The following is an 18,595-nucleotide window of genomic DNA, read 5'->3' as shown; positions in this document are numbered from 1 at the left end:
ACCTTGCTATATGAAGGATGTTATTAAACTGGAAAGAGTGCAGAAGAAATTTAAAGGATATTGCCTGGACTGAATGGTTTGAATTGTAGGGAGAGGTTGGACAAGCGAGGACTTCTTTCTGTGGAGTGTAGAAGACTGAAGGGATGGTCTGATAGAAGTGTATAAGATCATGAGAGGCATGGATAGGGTGATTGTAGTCAGTCCTTTTCCCAGGATTGGGGAATCAAGGACTAGAGGACATCAATTTAAGCTTAGAGGGGAAAGAACAAAAGGGAACCTGAGGGGCAACATTTTTACACAGAGGCTGGTATGCATATGGAATGATCTGCCAGTGAAAGTGGTTGATGCGGGTACATTAACAACATTTAAAAGGCATTTGGACAAATACATGGATAGGAAAGGTTCAGAAGGATATGGGCCAAGTGCAGAGAAATGGGGTTAGTTTGGATGGACATTTTAGTCGACATAGACCAGTTTGAGCCAAAGGGCCTGTCTCCGTGCTGTAGGACGCTGACTCCAAATGATAACACTCCTCGTATAATTGTGGTCACAGTGTGCTGCATCACTATTCCATTGGTGGGAGAGCATTCAGCCACACCACACATGTACACTGACTATCATTCTGCTTCCCTTTTGCTGAAAATACTAAAGCAGTTATACAGTCTTCAGTTGGATTACAGGAAGGTACATTGATTGTATACCAACAGCAAACAATGCAAATATGCAGGCACCTTCTGATTTATGGTAACTGAGCAAGTCAGATTTTTGATGGTGTTTTCGGGACAAAATGTTTGACCATTAATCTAAACTGTTATTTGTTAATTTATATATACTATGTATTCCTGATTTTAACCACTGAGCTGTGTGGGGAGATACAAAAAGTAGGTGTGATAGGTTGGAATCTATATCAGGTGTAGAGAGTTTATTATATGCTGTTGCTTTTGAAAATTGATCTGTATGATCATCTTTTCATCTTTCTAATGGCAAGGTTGTCAGAGACCAAGCTTTCTGCTGTTAGGTTTTTATGAATGGAAGGAGGAACAAGATTGTTAGATGTGTTCAACCTTTGAATTTAGTTCCAGGTCCCAGTAGTGATAATGAGTAGTGAAGAAACGTTATTTTTTATGTAACATCATTATCTTGTATGTAGGGCCCAATTCTTATCATACTTCACTATGACTATATAACAGAAGAAAATTGTTTACCTGTCACCTTTGGATCACACACATTTGGATATTTGCATCTTCTTGTGATAGACATAACAGGACATTGTCATTAGTGTGCACAAACAGATTGCTTATTGCTTACGAGAGGGAGTTCCAGGATTTTGACCCAATGACAGTGAAGGAAGGGCAGTGTTTTTGCAACTCAGGATGGTGTGCGCCTTGGAGGGTTTTGTGTAGGTGGTGATGTTCCTTCACACCTGCTGCCCTAGTCATTCCAGTTGGTAGAGTTTGAATGCTTGGAAAAAGCTGTTGGAGGAACATTCATTTGAATTTCATTTTTCAGCAATGCACATCAAAGCGGACGTAAGCTTTTGTCTCTTCATTCTTTGCCCAGATAGTGTACTCCATTTTAACCTTCCACCACCCAAATGATACCAGTTGCATGGGAGACTATATTCACCGATGTGCCTGATGCTTGACTGACAGATACATTGTCTATGAGATGTGTGGTCCTTAATTTTGGTGATTTTGATTCCTGCTTTCTCACTGCAGTCTTGAAGTAATCTTGAGTAATTTAAACCTTTTATACGCTATAATATAATCATTGTGACCAATAACACAGTAGAATTGCAATCATTTGTAAAACATTTTGGCTATTATTCCATTAGACAAAACAAATTTACTTAATTTTGTATGAAGGTAAATTTAAATGTTCCAATATAGTTCCAGGATAATTGACAACATATCCAAGTACGGTGTATGGGAAAGTTCCAGTGTTCACATGCCCGTCCTTTGCAAAATTCACTTATCTGCAAGAGAATTACTATGTAAGTTTTTGCAAGCAGCAGGACTTTACTCAACTCTGGAAAGCTGCCAAGTCTGCAAATGTGACACACATTATGAAAATCTGTCTGGAAGATTGTTTCATAATTGAATGAAAGTTGCATTTATGTACTTTCATGTTGTTAAGATTCCTCAAAATGTTTTGCAGCAGTTCTAACTTTTGAAATGGTAAATAAGAACAATTGTAAGCCAATTTGTACACTGCACAGTCTGTCCAAACAGCCAGTGAAGTAGCTTGTTTTGTGATATTGGATGTGGGGTGAATGCCATCCAAAGCACTGGATTACTCAGTTGTGCTTCTCTGAGTAGTTCCAAGGGATGTTTTGACTCGATCTGAGCAGGCAGTGGGTCTTAGGTTTGATGTGCTGCTTGAAGGATGGCTGTTTTGGCAGTCTTACGTGGTTCAGATTATGTATACTTTTAATCATTTCAAACATATTATGACACTCCTTTGGCACAGGTACTTGAGCCTGAACCTTCTGTCCCAGAGATAGGGACACTTCATTGCAGGACAGAACTCCAAAGAGCAGCAATTGTTTGGAAACATGGCGTGCCCAACCCCTTAGATTTTATGCTCAAGTATTGTAGTAGCTATTTGAACCTGGTTTAGACTAAATATTAAAAATGCATACATTGTGTGGCTTGTGAATGTCTAATCTTAGCAAGGGATCAATGACAAAATATTGTGGTTTTTATCTAAGACTTCAAAGCTGAAAAAGATTGCTTTGCATTATTTAAACCTGGGGTTCACATTGTGGCTTGAGAAATGGTTGAATGGTTGTTCTGTCTTGGGAACCTTTCAGGGGATGCTATTTTGAAGAAAAAGAAGGTATTACATTTGTAAAGTACCTTTTACAACCTCAAGACACCTCAAAACGTATTACAGCCAATTAAGTGTTTTTCAGTTGTAATTGCGGGTGTAACGTTGAGAAATATTGCAGCCACTTTGAACACAGTGCAAACAGTAATGAGAAAAACTTATCAGGTTATCCAATTGGACAGATTTGATCTCCATTGAAGGTCTCCATTGTTTTTTGATATTGGGCCGTGGCCTTATCTGAAAAGAGGCATCTTTAACATTATAGCTCACTCAATATTACACTGGAGAAGGCCAGATGGAAAGTACAGGCAGAATTTCAACATTTCAGCTAATGAATATGTGATTCAGTAAAACAGCAGCATGTTTGGTGATAGCAAAAAATTAAGTAAACCTTTAACAATGTGCAGTTCCCATTTATGTTTTCAGTTTGGGTAAGGCTAGCTCTGATGCAGTTTATTTTTAGCCCAGTTATAGTGCAGGCTGTAATAGGATTGTGGATTTTGGCTATCTCTATAGTTACACACATGTAGAATTACAAGGCATGAGCATTGGTTTGCTTGCTTGATTTAGTTAAAACAAATCTCCAAGATTGAGCAATTGTCTGATCATTTACTGAGTTTAAGGTGATATCTGCTGAAAATGTGTTGCTGGAAAAGCGCATTAAGGTGATTACTCCCTACTAAATCTGTAGAGGATGCTTTCTTTGATCAGTAGCATTGTTTGTAGCTGTCCACAAGTGTGTAAAGGTTTGTACTGGTGGAGGAGGTTGGTTGTTCACGGGTGCTGGAATTCAGAGCCTGTTATGCAACTGATGGAACATGCAATACTTTTCATTCTTTAAATTAGAGGATTCCAAAAGTAATCTCAGTTCTGCCCACACCTTGCATAACCGTGAGTCTCAATGGCATTTGAAGCTACTGAAAAGCCATCAGTCCAGCAAGAATTAATTGATTTTCTGTGTGTGAAGTGCTTTGACAGCACTAACTACAAAATGAAGCAATTGACTAAGAGGCCAACATGTGCAGGAATGTCTGACTGTTTTGAGCTCATTGATTTGTTGGATTTCATTCGAATGGGTGAACCTCAGATTTGTAGGATACCTACTATGAGGCTTGTATGTATGACTTGATGAGTGCTGTTTGAAATATTATAGAACCATTCAATTTTGTTTTTTTTTTCTGGCTGTATTTCTGGTTGCTATGTAATTTGGCATTTTGAATGTTGTCTTCAAGTAGCTTGAATAGGTTTAATTTGTAAAACTGGTGCAAAAAAAATGTAAATTTTAATATGCACAAAACCCAGTTCTAAGTGTGTAAAATAATTGTGGTCTGTTTCTGTGGTTTTCACTCAAGTTTCCCACAAGTTTCCACCTGGATTGCCAAGGCAGTATAGTCTTCAGGTGAAGTCAAGTCCAAGACTGAGGGTAATTAGATCAAGAAATACAGATTCCATTAGTCCTATTTCACAATCCTATATTTGAGGAGTCTATTTAAAGCGTTTGAAATTTTCAAGCACCTTTTTTTTGAGTGTAGGAATGACTTGACAAGTTTTCATTGGCAATTTTCAATACAAATGGGTGTTATGGGAAATGTTTTAAATTTGTAGTGCTGGTCCAATTGGAGCCTGATATCTTGGTGACATTATTGTGAATTTTTAACTGACACTGATCAATATGCATATCAAAACCATGACCACACTATAGGGTTAGAAAGATATGACTTAAAAACAGCAATATTTGTCACAGGACTGAATTTCTCTTTTGGCATGGTGTCGAAGGTTAATGCTGAGTATTGAAAGCAAATTCTTAATAGGTATTGAAGCTTTTTGTTTGCAAATCTCTACTCCCATTGACTACTGAGTAAAAGCATTTGAGGTCCATTCTAAATCTCATGTTGTTTAGTTACTATTTCTGCTGGCTGCAATGTTTGATTTTGAATTGTGCAGTTGGTTTTGTGTGTGGCATCAGACAATATTGTTGTCTGATCGCATGTATCCGTATGAAATGGAAAAGTATCCCCAGAAGGCACCAGGTTTGTAGTAGTTGCTGGATTAAGAAGGGAAATTATCATGGTAGAAATTGTGCAAAGAGGTTTGTACTCAGTCAATAATTTCAACTGAACTTTTCATATGGATTTATTTTACAGGTTTCTTACAAGAGTTTTATCATCATGGCTTTGGAAATAACCTCGCCACCTCGGTTTTTTCATATGCCGAGGTTTCAGCACCAGGGACCAAGGCACACCTTTTACAAGCGGCCAGATTTTGCTCAACAGCAAGCCATGCAGCAGCTAACCTTTGATGGTAAACGAATGAGAAAGGCTGTGAATCGGAAGACGATCGATTATAATCCGTCTGTTATTAAGTTCTTAGAGGTGAGATGAGAAACAGGGAGACAGATTAAGAATGGGCTTGTATTGAAGTGTGCTGCACTCCATGGTGACTGACATTTTGGAACCATTTCACTGATTCTTTATTCTAATTTCTGACATAGTATGAAGTGCACTGAGAAATGTCTCACGTCACTCTTCCACTCTTGCAATCTCTGTCTTTAAGAAGCAGATACACCACTCAGTAAATGGCCTAATAAACTAATACTATTGAGTATATTTTGCATCTGGGGATACTGATTGAAAACATTATTTCATTATTCATGCTCTACAGCGCTTTTGAGATCAACAACATAATCAACTGTCAACCCTGTTTAATTTTGCTATATGTACAGTACAATAATTTACTAATATGATTGGAAACTGGGCTGCTTGTAGTTGCAGAATGAACTATATAGATGTATGGTTAACACAGGCCATAAAAAGGAGTAACAATATTTCCCTATTCATGGATTGACACCAAGTTTTGTCAATCTGTCAGACACAAGTTTTAACTCTAAGCATTCCTTACTTTCTGCTTGATCAGTAATGTGAAGTCATGCAGCATTATGCAAAATTACCCAGTCAGTGCATTGGGGAATTGTGGTCTTGTGCCCTGCCTATCTGGAAATGAATTTTGAAGTATTTGACACAGGATTATGATGGTTCCCAAGCACTGCGGCATCTGAAATCTGGTGGTGTTTCAGAAGGAATCTGTGTCCTGGTTACTTTGATAGCTACAGTGAATAGTTGGGAGGTAGCTGTGGAAATAACGAGAGAAAGTTCCTTTTTAGTCATTTTCACTAATACGTGTTAACAGTTCTTCTTAGACCTGCTTCAATTACAGTATTTTGAAAACAAGTTCTAATTGTAAAATTTCATCTGGAAAGCTTCAGCATTCTGTCAAGAAATGACTTTCGTCTCAAACAACAAACCCAGGCAGTTAGTTGTTGCTGTTTTTATACTGCAAAAAAAAAAACCCACAAGGGAATTAGTATTAGTATTAGCATTCAGCTTTAATTTGTGTTTCTTCCTTATCATGTCAGCAACCAGGATTGGTATGAGGTAATATAGTGGTAGCAACACAGTAAATATAAAAAAATACCATACAGCTGTAGATCAGCAACAGAGGAACTAGAGGATAAATACATTTTCGAAGTTGAAGCAGGAAGAAAGAACTGCGACTGACAGCAACACAAAATGTTGGATATGAGTAGCAAGTCTACGTATGTTTAACACAAACAGGCTGAAAATTTTGTTTAAGTTCCTTTGCAAATGAAAGCAGTTTTACACCAATTTGCTCGAGACAGCATTTTATGCCCTGCCAATATTGTTTTTGGTTTCAGTTTCCTTGAATCAGTTTGGACATCACACAGCTGCCACTTGTTGCAATTTTGACAATGATTTTCTTCCTTGATGGATTTCTGGCATCTCCTATAAGCAAACCTTATCCATTACAATCTGGAAATCCCCCTATTTTCTTTAAGAATAACCAGGCGTTTTCCTAAAGGTTATGAATTATTTTAACTGAAATCCATGCACGATTTCACAATCGCAGCAGTTAATTAGTGGACTGCTGGGTTAGTTACACTTGTAACATTTTGTCTGCGGCTCCACTATTGTTTTGAGTTCAACCCTAGGAGTGCTGAATCTGAGCTTATTCTCAAGAGTGGTATTCTGAAGTGCTGCACTGTGCAAGGAGCTGACATTTGGATAAGATGTTAATTTGAAGTATCATCGGTGTCAAAATGCAGTAACATAGTTGAAAGAAGACCTGGGAATTCATGGTGACCTGATCAACATTCCTCCCATCATCCAACCAGTGTTGGAAAGAAACAAACATATTAACACATCAATCAGGGTTTGCTGAGATGCTACAGTGTGGAATTATCACTATATTTGCTCAGAGTTCCTCACTTAAAAATATCATTCATTACATGATGTGGTTTGAGATGTTGTGATTGATATTAGGCATTGTATAAATTCAGTTTTTAAAAAAAAATAAAAATGAAACAGACATCATTTTTCAAGAGTATGTCAAGCATTGGTCATCTCAAATGTTAACCAACTTGCAAGTATCCTGTGCAAATAATTTTTGTAAAAACTGTGAAATAACAAACCACGTCTGCTCAAACACTCACTGTATTAATGAAGTAGTGAGCAGACTTAAAAACAACTGATCAGTGAAGAATTGTTGGTCAGCAAACATCTACCACTTCAGAAGAATGAACTAATAAAACTGTTGATGTATTGAGAAATTCTTCCCTACTAAATCATGCTCACTGAGAATTTGTGACTGAAGAAAAGTTTCTGATTTATAAAACAAATGATAGGGACATTCAAATGTAAATATATATGTACTTATGTGCCTGTTGGTGGTCTCTCTCCTAGAAACTTGGGCATGAATTCCTAGGCATTCAAGAGCTGTGATTCTCTTAAAATGAAAAAGTTCACTCGGCTGTCAAACTGCAATTGTCAGATTCAACAGTTCACTTTGCAAGCCATGTGCACAGAAGAGCTTTAGCAATGAAAGTTAAGATTGCCACCCATCCATTAATTGAGCAGCACTTTTTGAAGGAAGGCTGACATTATTGGATTCACAGTACGTCATTCTGATAGGATGCTAATATTGCTATTTCTAAACTTGAAGCCTTTTCTCTGCATTCTTCACTTTGCATTGGTCTACCCACATAAAAGATGGAAATGTGTTGCTGGAAAAGCGCAGCAGGTCAGGCAGCATCTAGGGAACAGGAGAATCGACGTTTCGGGCATTAGCCCTTCTTCAGGAAGCCCTTCTACCCACATAAAAGACCTGAGCACCTGCAGAGCTGAGGGCACACAAAAGGGAAGTGGAAATTATGGGTAACTCTTACAAAGAGCTGGTTTAAGTGTGATGGCCTAAAGGCTGTCTCCTGCACTGCATGGTTCTATAACTGATAGTACTCAAACCAAAAAGTTAATTTTGGAACTTATGTGATAATTATGATGAAATGATGTTTTCACAAAACAAAATAAAACAGAATTTTATCGGCGGTAATGTAATGTAGCATTGAAAATGTCCATGGAGATGCAGTAAATTTTACGCAGTTAATTTGGTGTGTCTTTGGCAACTTTTTTGTGCTCTCATAACACTTTCAGTACTGGCAATGAATTTGAATTCTGCACCAAGTTCAATGAGGCATTGGAGTCAAGGATTCATGACCATGTGCTGGAATTTTGAAAGAAGTTGTCTTTTGAATGTTTTCAGTTTCTGACCCAAGTTATTTTTGTTCAGTCAAACTAACAAAAGGACATAGTTAAAATATGTAACAACAACTACCCACTGCAATCATGAGCACCTAAAAACAAGACAAAGGTAAAGCATGCACCATCTCCAATGAATATTAATTTTTACTAAGAGAATTGTACAGCGTCTCCATTTTCAGGCTTGGGGTGCTATAAGAAGTTAATAGTTTCAACAGCATCCATCCCAGGTTGCTGCTGTAACATTTGTAATCTAAATTCTCTAAACTCAGAACTAAGGACCCCATTTTAAACTCGATCAGATACAATCTGAATTGCAATGAAACATGAAAAGTGCAGAAGAGATGCTTGGTTCTTTTATTTTCAGTGTTTTGTCTGATTTCCTAATTCAAATGTGCATTATATTCTGAGTTAAACAGCAAATACATTAATGCTGGTGGAGGAGAAAAATGCTTAAGGGTAAATTTGGCTGAACAATGTCATTTTAGATCATTTAATCTCATCCTTAAAAAAAACACTTCAACCGTTTTCATACTGCAGTTTCTGATTATTGGTTTCATGGCTTTAAATCACCCTTTCTAGCAGTTACATCTATTTAACTGCTGAAAATAAAGAGGAACAATCAAATCAAAGCTGGTCAGTCCTTCCACAGCCAGTCATGAATGATAGTGGACAACTGAATAACTGGGAGGAGGAGGCCCCCGAACATCTCCATACTCGGCAACGGCAGAGGAGTGAGTGCAACGAATATAACTGGTTGATGCAACCACCTTCAGTGAGAAGTGCCAAGAGGATGATCCATCTCTATCACCTTCTGAAAGCCTCCTGTCTCAAGTACTAGTCGACAGCCAATTTATTTTTCTCCGCATGGTCTCAATACACACGTGATTGTATTGGATACAGCAAAGACTGAGATTGGGCAATATCTCCATTGAGATCTCAGTTATGAGAATGAAACCTTATTCTCCAGAATTCTGTGCTCCGATTCAAGCTATTCCAATATCGTAACGATGGCTGACAAAGTGAACATTACCCAGTTATTACCTGTCTACTCAAAACAGTGCTAAACCAATCAGGCCAATTAATGCCCTATCAATGAACTCAATCAGCAAAATGATGGAGGGGATTATGGACAATTCGACAAAGTGATATTTATTCACTAATATTCTGCTCAATTTGGGTTCATCAGGGGCAGATGACTCTGCTGCATGCCTCATTGTGGCCTTAATTCAAACATGGGCGATACAGCAAAATCCCCAGAGGAAGGTCAAGGTTGACAGCCCTTGGTTGACATTAATGTCAGCCAAGGTTGACATTAATATAGCATTTGAATAACTGCAACAAACAAGGAACTGTAATATATTCAAGTCTTTGGGGATCACTGGGTGTGGGAAAAACTCACTCGTGTCAGTAATCATAGCTAGCAGAATGGAAAATTGTCATAATTGTTCTAGGCCAATTATCTCAGTCCCAGAGAATCATTGGTGGTGTTCCTGGCGTTCTAAACTCACTTGCTTCATCAGTGATCCTCCCTCCACCATGAATTGAGAAATGAGGATGTGCACTGATTGTAGTGTTCTGTAGAATTAACCCATCCAACAACTGAAACAATCTGTCACTGGAAAGATTCGGATAGCATTCAGACTTGGATTGTTAAATGGCAAGTGATAGTCACATCACCAAGTGGCAGGCATTGACCATCTCCAAGAAAGTAAGATTTTAACTACTGTGCTTGTCATTCAATGGTGGTGCATTGTGAAATCCCCCATCAATGACATCCTGGGGGAAGGTATTACTTAATTGGACTAGCTACAAAAGCAGGGAAAGAGTTAAGAATTCAGCAGTGATTCCAAAGCCTTTCCCAATTTACATCTACAAGGTAGAAACTGGATATGTAATTGAATACATGTCGCTTGTCTGCAATTACACTTCAGAAGGTTGACCCAATAAAATACAAAACAGCTTCTTTGATTGGTATCTTATTCACCAACTTAAACATTCATTGCTTCAATCACCTTTGAACCTAACCTCCAGTATACACCATCCACAAGATGCATTGCAGCAACTTTCCCAGGCTGCTTCAATAGTACCTCTCAACCTAACAAGCTCGCTCACTGAGAAGGGCAAGGACAGCTGGTTCTTGAAACACCATTGCCTGCAAGTCTCTTTCCAAGTCTTGCACACTCCTGAGTTGGAAATATATTGCTGTCTCTTTTCTAGGTTAAAGTCCTGGAATTCCCTTTCGAATGTCACTGTGTGTATACCTTCATGGGCTGAAGCAGGCATGTCATCACCATCTCAAGAACATGTGGGAATAGCAACAAGCGAGAGGCTAACACCTTCGAAAGAAAAACTTAAATGTGCTGTGCACGCGTCTTACACGTTTACAGGTGTACAAGATGCTTAACTTGATTACAAAGGTGAGCCTAAAATTGTGGCATCAATTCATTTTAACAATCTGCACAGCAAAATACAGGTCTCTCAGTGACAATTACATTATCATTTGTGTTTTAGGCTCATCCTTTGTAGTTAAGTTAAGCGTCTTGTATACCTGTAAACGTGTAAGATTTTCTAGTTATTTTCAGTATTGTGACCTGAGTATGCATGCGCTCATTTGTATTCATTGTTAAATCTCTAATCTTTATGAAGCTAATTGAATGAGCGTAAGAGATTATAGTATTTTATCTTCTATGATTTTAAAAATTCTTTTAATATATATTAAATATGTAAATGCGCATATATATATATAATGGAACTTTTTGGAGAGTGTGGTTGGAGACAGCTAGGAAATTTGATTGAGTTGTAACAATATGGATAAAAGAAAAGTCTGTGATAGTTGGGGAATTCCAGGAGAAGTATGTGATGCTTTACCAAGTCACAAATGAAAATTTGTATCTAAAAATAATGTAACTGCCACTGAGAGACCTGTGTTTGGCTGTTCAGGTTGTTAAAATAATCCCACAATCTGTCAGAGGTCTCACAACACCAGGTTACAGTCCAATAGTTTTATTTGAAATCACAAGTGAAGTGGCTGACAAAGGAGCAGCACTCCGAAAGCTTGTGTTTTCAAATAAACCTGTTGAACTATCGCCTGGTGTCATGTGATTTCTGACCTTGTCCACCGCAGTTCAACAACTCCACGTTACAATCTAGCTAAGATGCCTAAATGTGTGCATCTGGAAAAGTGCACAGAGCTCAATCTCTGGCTATAAAATGCTTTGGGCCATCATATGTTTATGAATATCATGATGTAAATGCAAATTTATTTCATATGGTGAATCAAACCATTTGTTAAATTGGAACTGCAAGGATATTTTCAAAGTGCAAAAATTCCAATGTACAATGACTATTGAGATATGGAGTAGAGAACCTCTCTCATTGTCCTTAACCTTAACTCAACATTCTCCCTCAACTGACCACCACCAAAACAGATTTAGCATTCTCTAACTCATTATTTTCACCAATTCACACATAGCCACTTGCTTTAACCTTCCTCTTGAACAGCACTGATTGTCTGTTTGAGTTGTTATCCACAGTTCCGTTCTTTCTTCATTTTTTTTTCTCATCCTCTAGCAGAAAGATTGTTTTTACTTTACCTTTGACTGCTGTTAGATACCAAAAGACTCTGGATCATTTCTCTCCTTGATTTTCCCACTGACCTCCACCTTTCCTTCCATGCTCATGTTGTGCTTTATCTTTGCTGCTGTCTTTGGCACCAATCGGTCCTCAGACAAGGCCTCATCTTCATTCCCTCTAACCCAAATCTTAATTAACTTCAAACTTGACACAAAAGTGAATGTTTTATTCTTTCCCTATACACCAGTTTCTTTGTCAATTGCATCTTCCTTCAGAATTTGCTTTTCACCTCTGACCACCTATACTCGCTCAGATCTCACTGCTAACTACCACACGCTAATAACTATTTGAATTTTTCTGTTTCTCTTGCTCACTTTAAATTATTCTTCTGAACTTTGCACTGCTCCATTCTCTCAGGTCCAAAGCTGACATCATTAAGCTTTCTGACAAGGGTGACATTGCCACACGCGTGGAAAGTGAATTCCCTTTGTACTGCCACCATACATTAACCAATAATTTCTAGACATTCAATGACCTCTTATCTGGAGCTTTTCACTTATTCTCTGATTTTGTATGGAGTTCAGATGACTACGGCCAGGTTCAGTCTCCATCCAGTGGCGCACAAATGAACTGTTCTGATAGACCCAAGACAGTCAGTTCCTACCAGAAAGAAATGGTTTCCCTCCATGGATGCTGCAAATGTACTGAACCTTTTCAGCAATTTCTGTTTTTGTTGACAAAGAATCGGTCCTTCTGTATCATAAATGACTCAGATTTTTATTTCCGTTCTTTTTCTTTCTTGTGCATTGACTTCTGATCTGCATCCATTATTCTTGCAATACCTTACACTAGTTTTCAGCTTCCAGGCCCTTACAGTCTGTCTAGCATCATGGACATCCATTCTGTGGTCCTCATCCTGTGTGGGCCCTCAGAGTGGAGGTCCGCTCAGCTCCCATCTGCCCTCCTCTGCCTGGGTGTGCAACTATTTTCATTGATTAACCTCTGCTTTGACAAAATTCACTTCTTCGAAATAAATGTTGCAATGAAAATTTGTATGAATTCTACCTATGCCTGTTTCTCATGGTATGCAGAAAACATCCTTTGTTTTAGTCCTATTCTGGTTTGCTCCTTCGCACTTTATCTGGTGCATGAATTATTTTGGTGCTGAAAAGTGTTACCAATTGTACATGATATTTATCCTTCCCTTGCCTTCAGATGATCCATTTCTAATTCTTCCCTGCCGGGAGGAATAGACCGTTACTCTCTACTACGAACTCTCAATCCTGCACAGCTGTTTTGATTTCTATCTGTTTTCTAGGATTCAGTGCCATTCTGTTGAGTTTTCATTGCATGTATACTCAGTGCCACTTTCTATAATGTTTCTCCTCAGCCAAGAAATCCCCTCCACTATTGTTTGCAGGGCTCGCATCTTCCATCAACCTAATAGAACCTTGTGTGGGTATCCCATGACCTTATCCTGCACTCTATTTGTGTCCATATTCAAGGGATATTGTCTGTGGCCTCCAGCATCATGCCATAATCTAGCTATTTTTTCCATCTTTGTCCCTTCCATCGTTCTGAAGAAACTGTATCTTCTATAACATTCTGGTTCACTCTTCCATGATGCACAGCACTCCTGTTCTTCCATAAGTCTTCCTGTGGAAGCACAGGAGCTCAACAATTCCCCTCTCACTGCTTTTCTTGTTCTGGGACCCCACACATATCATCCACGTGAAACAGTAATTCATTTGTGTTCATTTCAGTTCAGTATTTATGGTTATAATGTAGTCTTTTCTACATTGGTATCCCAGTGCAGCTTGGGTAATTGTCTTAGGAAGCATCTCCATCAGCTGGCAAGGATGAAATAGAGTTTATAGTTTTTTCCAATTTAAATGCAATTTAAATCCTGTTCCCACTCTCACTTTTCAATGTCACTCATTACCTAGTTGGAAATACAGGAGAAAGTGAGGACTGCATATGCTGGAGATCAGAGTCTAGAGTATAGTGCTGAAAAAGCACAGCAGGTCAAGCAGCATCCGAGGAGTAGGAGAATCACCGTTTTGGTCATAAGCCCTTCATCAGGAATGGAAATAGTTGGAAATATGATCACTTCTGAGTTTGAGAGTTCAAGACCCACTTTCGCACTTGAGCACGAAGGTCATGTGAATGCTTGGTGCTGTCATCTTTGAACGAAGCATTGATGAGGCCCTGTCTATCCTTCAAGATAAAAAAAATCCCATGGTTCTATTTTGATAAATATTGGCAAATCTTTATTAACATCACAAAAGCAGATTACCCGTCATTTAGCACTTTGATGTTTGTGGGAATTTGTTGTGTGCAAATTGCTTGCCACATTTCCTATATTATGCAGCGATTACACTTAAAAAGTACTTTGGCTATAAGATGCTGAGAGACACCTTATGGTTGTGCAAAACACTGTATGAATACAAGATTCTTCTGTCCACTCCTTCCTATGTGTTCCAGTAAAGCTCAATGAAAACATTTGATGAACTTTACAGCCTACCATATTTAACACTAATTTCCTTAACTCTCTGTCAATGTTCCTATTTTTGTAGCTTCAGCTGCAGTTATTGATTCTGAGATTTACAACTCCTCTAGACTCTCATTTGTTTCTGTGCTTTTCCCTTTGTCTTGCATCGTCTCATTTTGTCATTTAATTATTCCTGCTTTCCACCTTATTACAGATCACGCACACTACTCTTTCTTTGCCCTGACCTCTCATTGCTTCTATACTTGCAATTATTCCAATTCTGACAAAATCATTGGCACTTGGGATCTTCTGGAACGCTTATCTTTGGCCCCTTCTGTTTCTCATCTACATGCTGCCAGAAGTGATATCATCTGGGAAAATAAAGGATGTCTAATTGCACATGTATGCTGATGATGCTATTCTGTTTCATTACATCTCCAAATAATTTCTAATTTGTCATACAGCTGGTCCAATATAAACTTCCAATGAGCAGAAGTATCCTCCCAGCTACTTATCAGGAAGAACAGAAATCATTGTCCTTGATCTTTACTTGCATCTCTGTTCCTTAGTTACCATTGCTCCAATCCTCAGACTGGTAATTTGCTAACGTCATCAGTTGGATTGTTTGCAATTCTAGCATCTCTTTGACCCCAAATTAAGCTTCCACGAATGCTGCACCATTACGACTGCCTACTTCCATCTCTGCAATATCATCAGGCTTCACCGATGCCTCAGTCCTTCTGCTGCTGAAGCTTTCATCCAAATCTTTGGTACATCTAGATTCTATTGCTTTCCTTCCATCTACCACCCCTCTGTAAACTTGAGCTAATTCAAATTGCCATCCATATCTGAACTGGCACTGGGTCTCGTGCAACCATCAATATGCCTGCTGGTCAGCTGAAGTCTGATTTTAAAATTCACAACCTTGTTTTCAAATCCCTCTCCCCTTGGCTGTTTCTACTTCCAATCTTTTCAGGCACAACTTTGTATTTTGATCATGGATTGTTGTGTATCATAAAATTTAATTACCCCACTGCTGGTTGCTATGCTTTTAGCTGACTGGGCCGTAAGTCTTAGAATTTCTATGCTTCCTCTCTCTCTCTCTCTCTCTTCCCCCCCCACTGCTCTCTCTCCCCCTCCCCCTTGGATGGTTCTTCGAACTTACCTCTGTCCAAGAGTTTCCTAATGTCTCCTCGTGTTTTGAAATTTAATTATGTTTCCTTTCTCTTGCATTAGGGTGTTTACCATAGGGTGATAAACAAGTTCATAGAATCACAAAATCCCTACACTGTGAAAGCTGGTCATTCACCCCATCGTGTTACACCAACCCTCGGCAGAAAAAAACACCCAGACCCAGTCTCCCATCTTATCCATGTAACTATGCATTTCCCATGGCTAATCCACCCAACTTTGGATTATAGTAGGAAACATTGTTGAAATATTAACTTAGTTTCTCCATAACTGCTACCTGACCTAAGTATTTACAGTATTTTCTAATTTATTTCAACTTCCCAGTATTTTAGTTTTATAGCCAGTTATTTATCTCATTTGCAATTTCTGGGAACTCACCCGTGGAAATTGGTTAACGGTGTTTGCCGACATAATAGTGTCTTGGCTTTTAAAATGCCATTCTTTGAAATGAACAGTTTTTGTCACTCATGGTATTTTGTAGATATAGCATTTACTTTGTAAAGTCATAGAATCTTGCAGTGCAAATTTGGCCAATTACTCCAACTGACAACGAACTGTTACATTTCCTGACAATACAGAAACTTGTTTCTTGTTGGAGTCTGGACAGGAACCTTAATTTTTCTGAAGAGATCAGTTACACTGACAATCCGATGACTGATTATCTTGAAAGGTGCAGAATCTCTATCTTATGATCTTAAAGTGGAAAATAATTTGTCCTGTATTAGAAATCTGTTCATACTGAATCCCCAAAAGTGTTGTGTATATCGTGAAATGGGTTTAATGACTGCCTCTTGTGCTTTAAGATTCCTTTACCCTGGTATTTTGTAGGGTGGAGTTATGGTCAGGAAGTCTAAAATTCTGTTTCCAAAAATGCTGTGGAGTTTAACTCTTGATTTAAAAAAAAATAATGATTCTAGTTGAAAGCCAACTTTATTGCCAGACATAGCTATCTGTTAATGGGACAATGTTGCAGCACAGGAGTGGTTGGCTTTAATGGTTTGGGATGGAGAGTGGGATTGATGTGGAGAGAGGTAAGGGTTGAAGATGATCAATGATTGTTGGAAGTGGGATGGGTGTGTTTATCACAGAAGTCTGGAAAGATAATTGAACCATTATTAGAATGAAAACATGCAGACAGTTTAAAATTTCATTGACCTGCCTCCTGTAAGTATAGCAGTTGCCCAACTTCTGCTAAGACCAAATATATGTAGGTTCAAGAAGACTGGGTTACCTATTGTGGATATTTAATAGTCATTCTTTTAGCCACACTGACTCTGCTTCTGTTGGGAGGATAAAATCATGTCCTCTGATACTAATTCTGAAGAATTTTCTCTGTTATCAATGTTAGGTTGAATGTTTCTCCCTACATTCTCCTGTCCAATCTGTACTTGTACCTGTGTTGTATTGTTTGTATAACCATTTCCGCCTCACAAGCTGATGATGTGTCCTGGAGAGATTATCCTTGATTTTCAGTCTGCTTATTTGGGGTTCTACTACATGAGCTGCTTTAGGGTTTTTTCATGGTAAGCCATGAAAGAGTACCCTTTCCTAATCATGGGAACACTGAAGCCAGTCTCTTTCAGTTAAGATGGAATAGAGTGAAGATCAAATCTGTACTAGCTCACTTTGCCTCTGAATTCTCCAATGTGCAGCATGACTGTGATTTCCAGTTTGTGCATTTGTTCCGACTTGTAGTCTATCCATTTCTATTCCATTTATGTGTTCCTGATGTAAATGTTTACATACAATGATGCCATATCCAATTTCTTTGCAAATGTTGATGTCTAATGGTTGAATCTAATGGCAAATGTCTGAGCTATTGGTTTGGCTTTCATAATTTTGTCAGACAAATACCGTTGTTAATCTAGGACATTGTGCAGATAACTTCACATTTGAGTTGCTTCTGTTCTGTGGACTTCAGTTGGAAATGAAGATTTTGAATTGTATTGTGGATGCTGCACATTCTGGGATAGGGTCAATACTCAATTTCCAGTTTGCGCTGCATTTGGACACTGATGCACAATAAAAAGAGGAAAGATATTCCTTCCATGAACTCTGCCATCCGACTATATCAGGGATTTGGTGGAGATTGTCTGGGACCTGACTTTGAAATTGTATCCTATCTGAAATATAACTGAAATGCATATTGTGTTTTTTTTATTTCCTATATCAACAATGTTATATGTAGAAACAGCTGTCTCTATTCGAATATACAGTTTTAACTCTAATTTTGTACCTTTTAAAAGGTGAAAGTGTAGGCTATTTCCTCCCACTGGTAATACTTGTGTTCTGTTTTCAATATTGCTATACAACACTCATGATAATTCTGAAAAGGAAGAGGCCCATATTGCAAACAATCTGATGTCTTTCTGTGACCAATAATCACCCTAATATTTTTCTTAACGACGTATCTTTCTCCAGTGGTAAGAATAGCAAGAACATTTATTTCCATATAACTGAGGTAGACTTGAGTTTGTACTTCACTCTTTATCTGTCATATTCCCATATAATGTACTTTGTGATTACTCTCTATTAGGAAACTGAACAGTTTCACTGTGAAACACTGAACAATTGTCAGAAACTTAGCTCTGGTGTAGAGAGCATTAGATTCAGGGTGCACTGATTCGCATTCACTTTAAATAAGCACGAGATAAATATACAATAAAATTCGCTTTGCTTTCACTCACCTAACAATGACACCAATGCAAAAACTTAATTGAGAATACCTCAGCCCTTCTTTACTTACATTCTTATGGCTAGTGGATTGGTTCAATCCATCAAGTAACTGTGGATTTGGTTAGATTAGATTAGATTACTTAGTGTGGAAACTGGCCCTTCGGCCCAGCAAGTCCACACTGATCCTCCAAAGAGCAACCCACCCTTTCCCCTTCATTTACCC

General features: G+C 38.3%; 1 protein-coding gene across 3 annotated transcripts in view; it reads left to right on the top strand.

Moving 5' to 3' along the window:
• wdr33 (WD repeat domain 33) overlaps positions 1–18,595 on the top strand; it is a 104,090-nt gene that overhangs the window by 16,087 nt on the left and 69,408 nt on the right. For all 3 annotated transcript variants that reach the window (XM_043701765.1, XM_043701767.1, XM_043701766.1), the window contains exon 2: positions 4,974–5,201. In XM_043701765.1, coding sequence (XP_043557700.1) covers positions 4,998–5,201 — 204 coding nt within the window. In that variant the 5' untranslated portion in view covers positions 4,974–4,997. The remainder of the gene's footprint in view (positions 1–4,973; positions 5,202–18,595) is intronic.

The sequence above is a fragment of the Chiloscyllium plagiosum genome, chromosome 13 (genome assembly GCF_004010195.1).
Source record: "Chiloscyllium plagiosum isolate BGI_BamShark_2017 chromosome 13, ASM401019v2, whole genome shotgun sequence".
NCBI classification, from domain to species: Eukaryota; Metazoa; Chordata; class Chondrichthyes; order Orectolobiformes; family Hemiscylliidae; genus Chiloscyllium; species Chiloscyllium plagiosum.
This window is presented reverse-complemented; position numbering and strand designations above follow the sequence as displayed.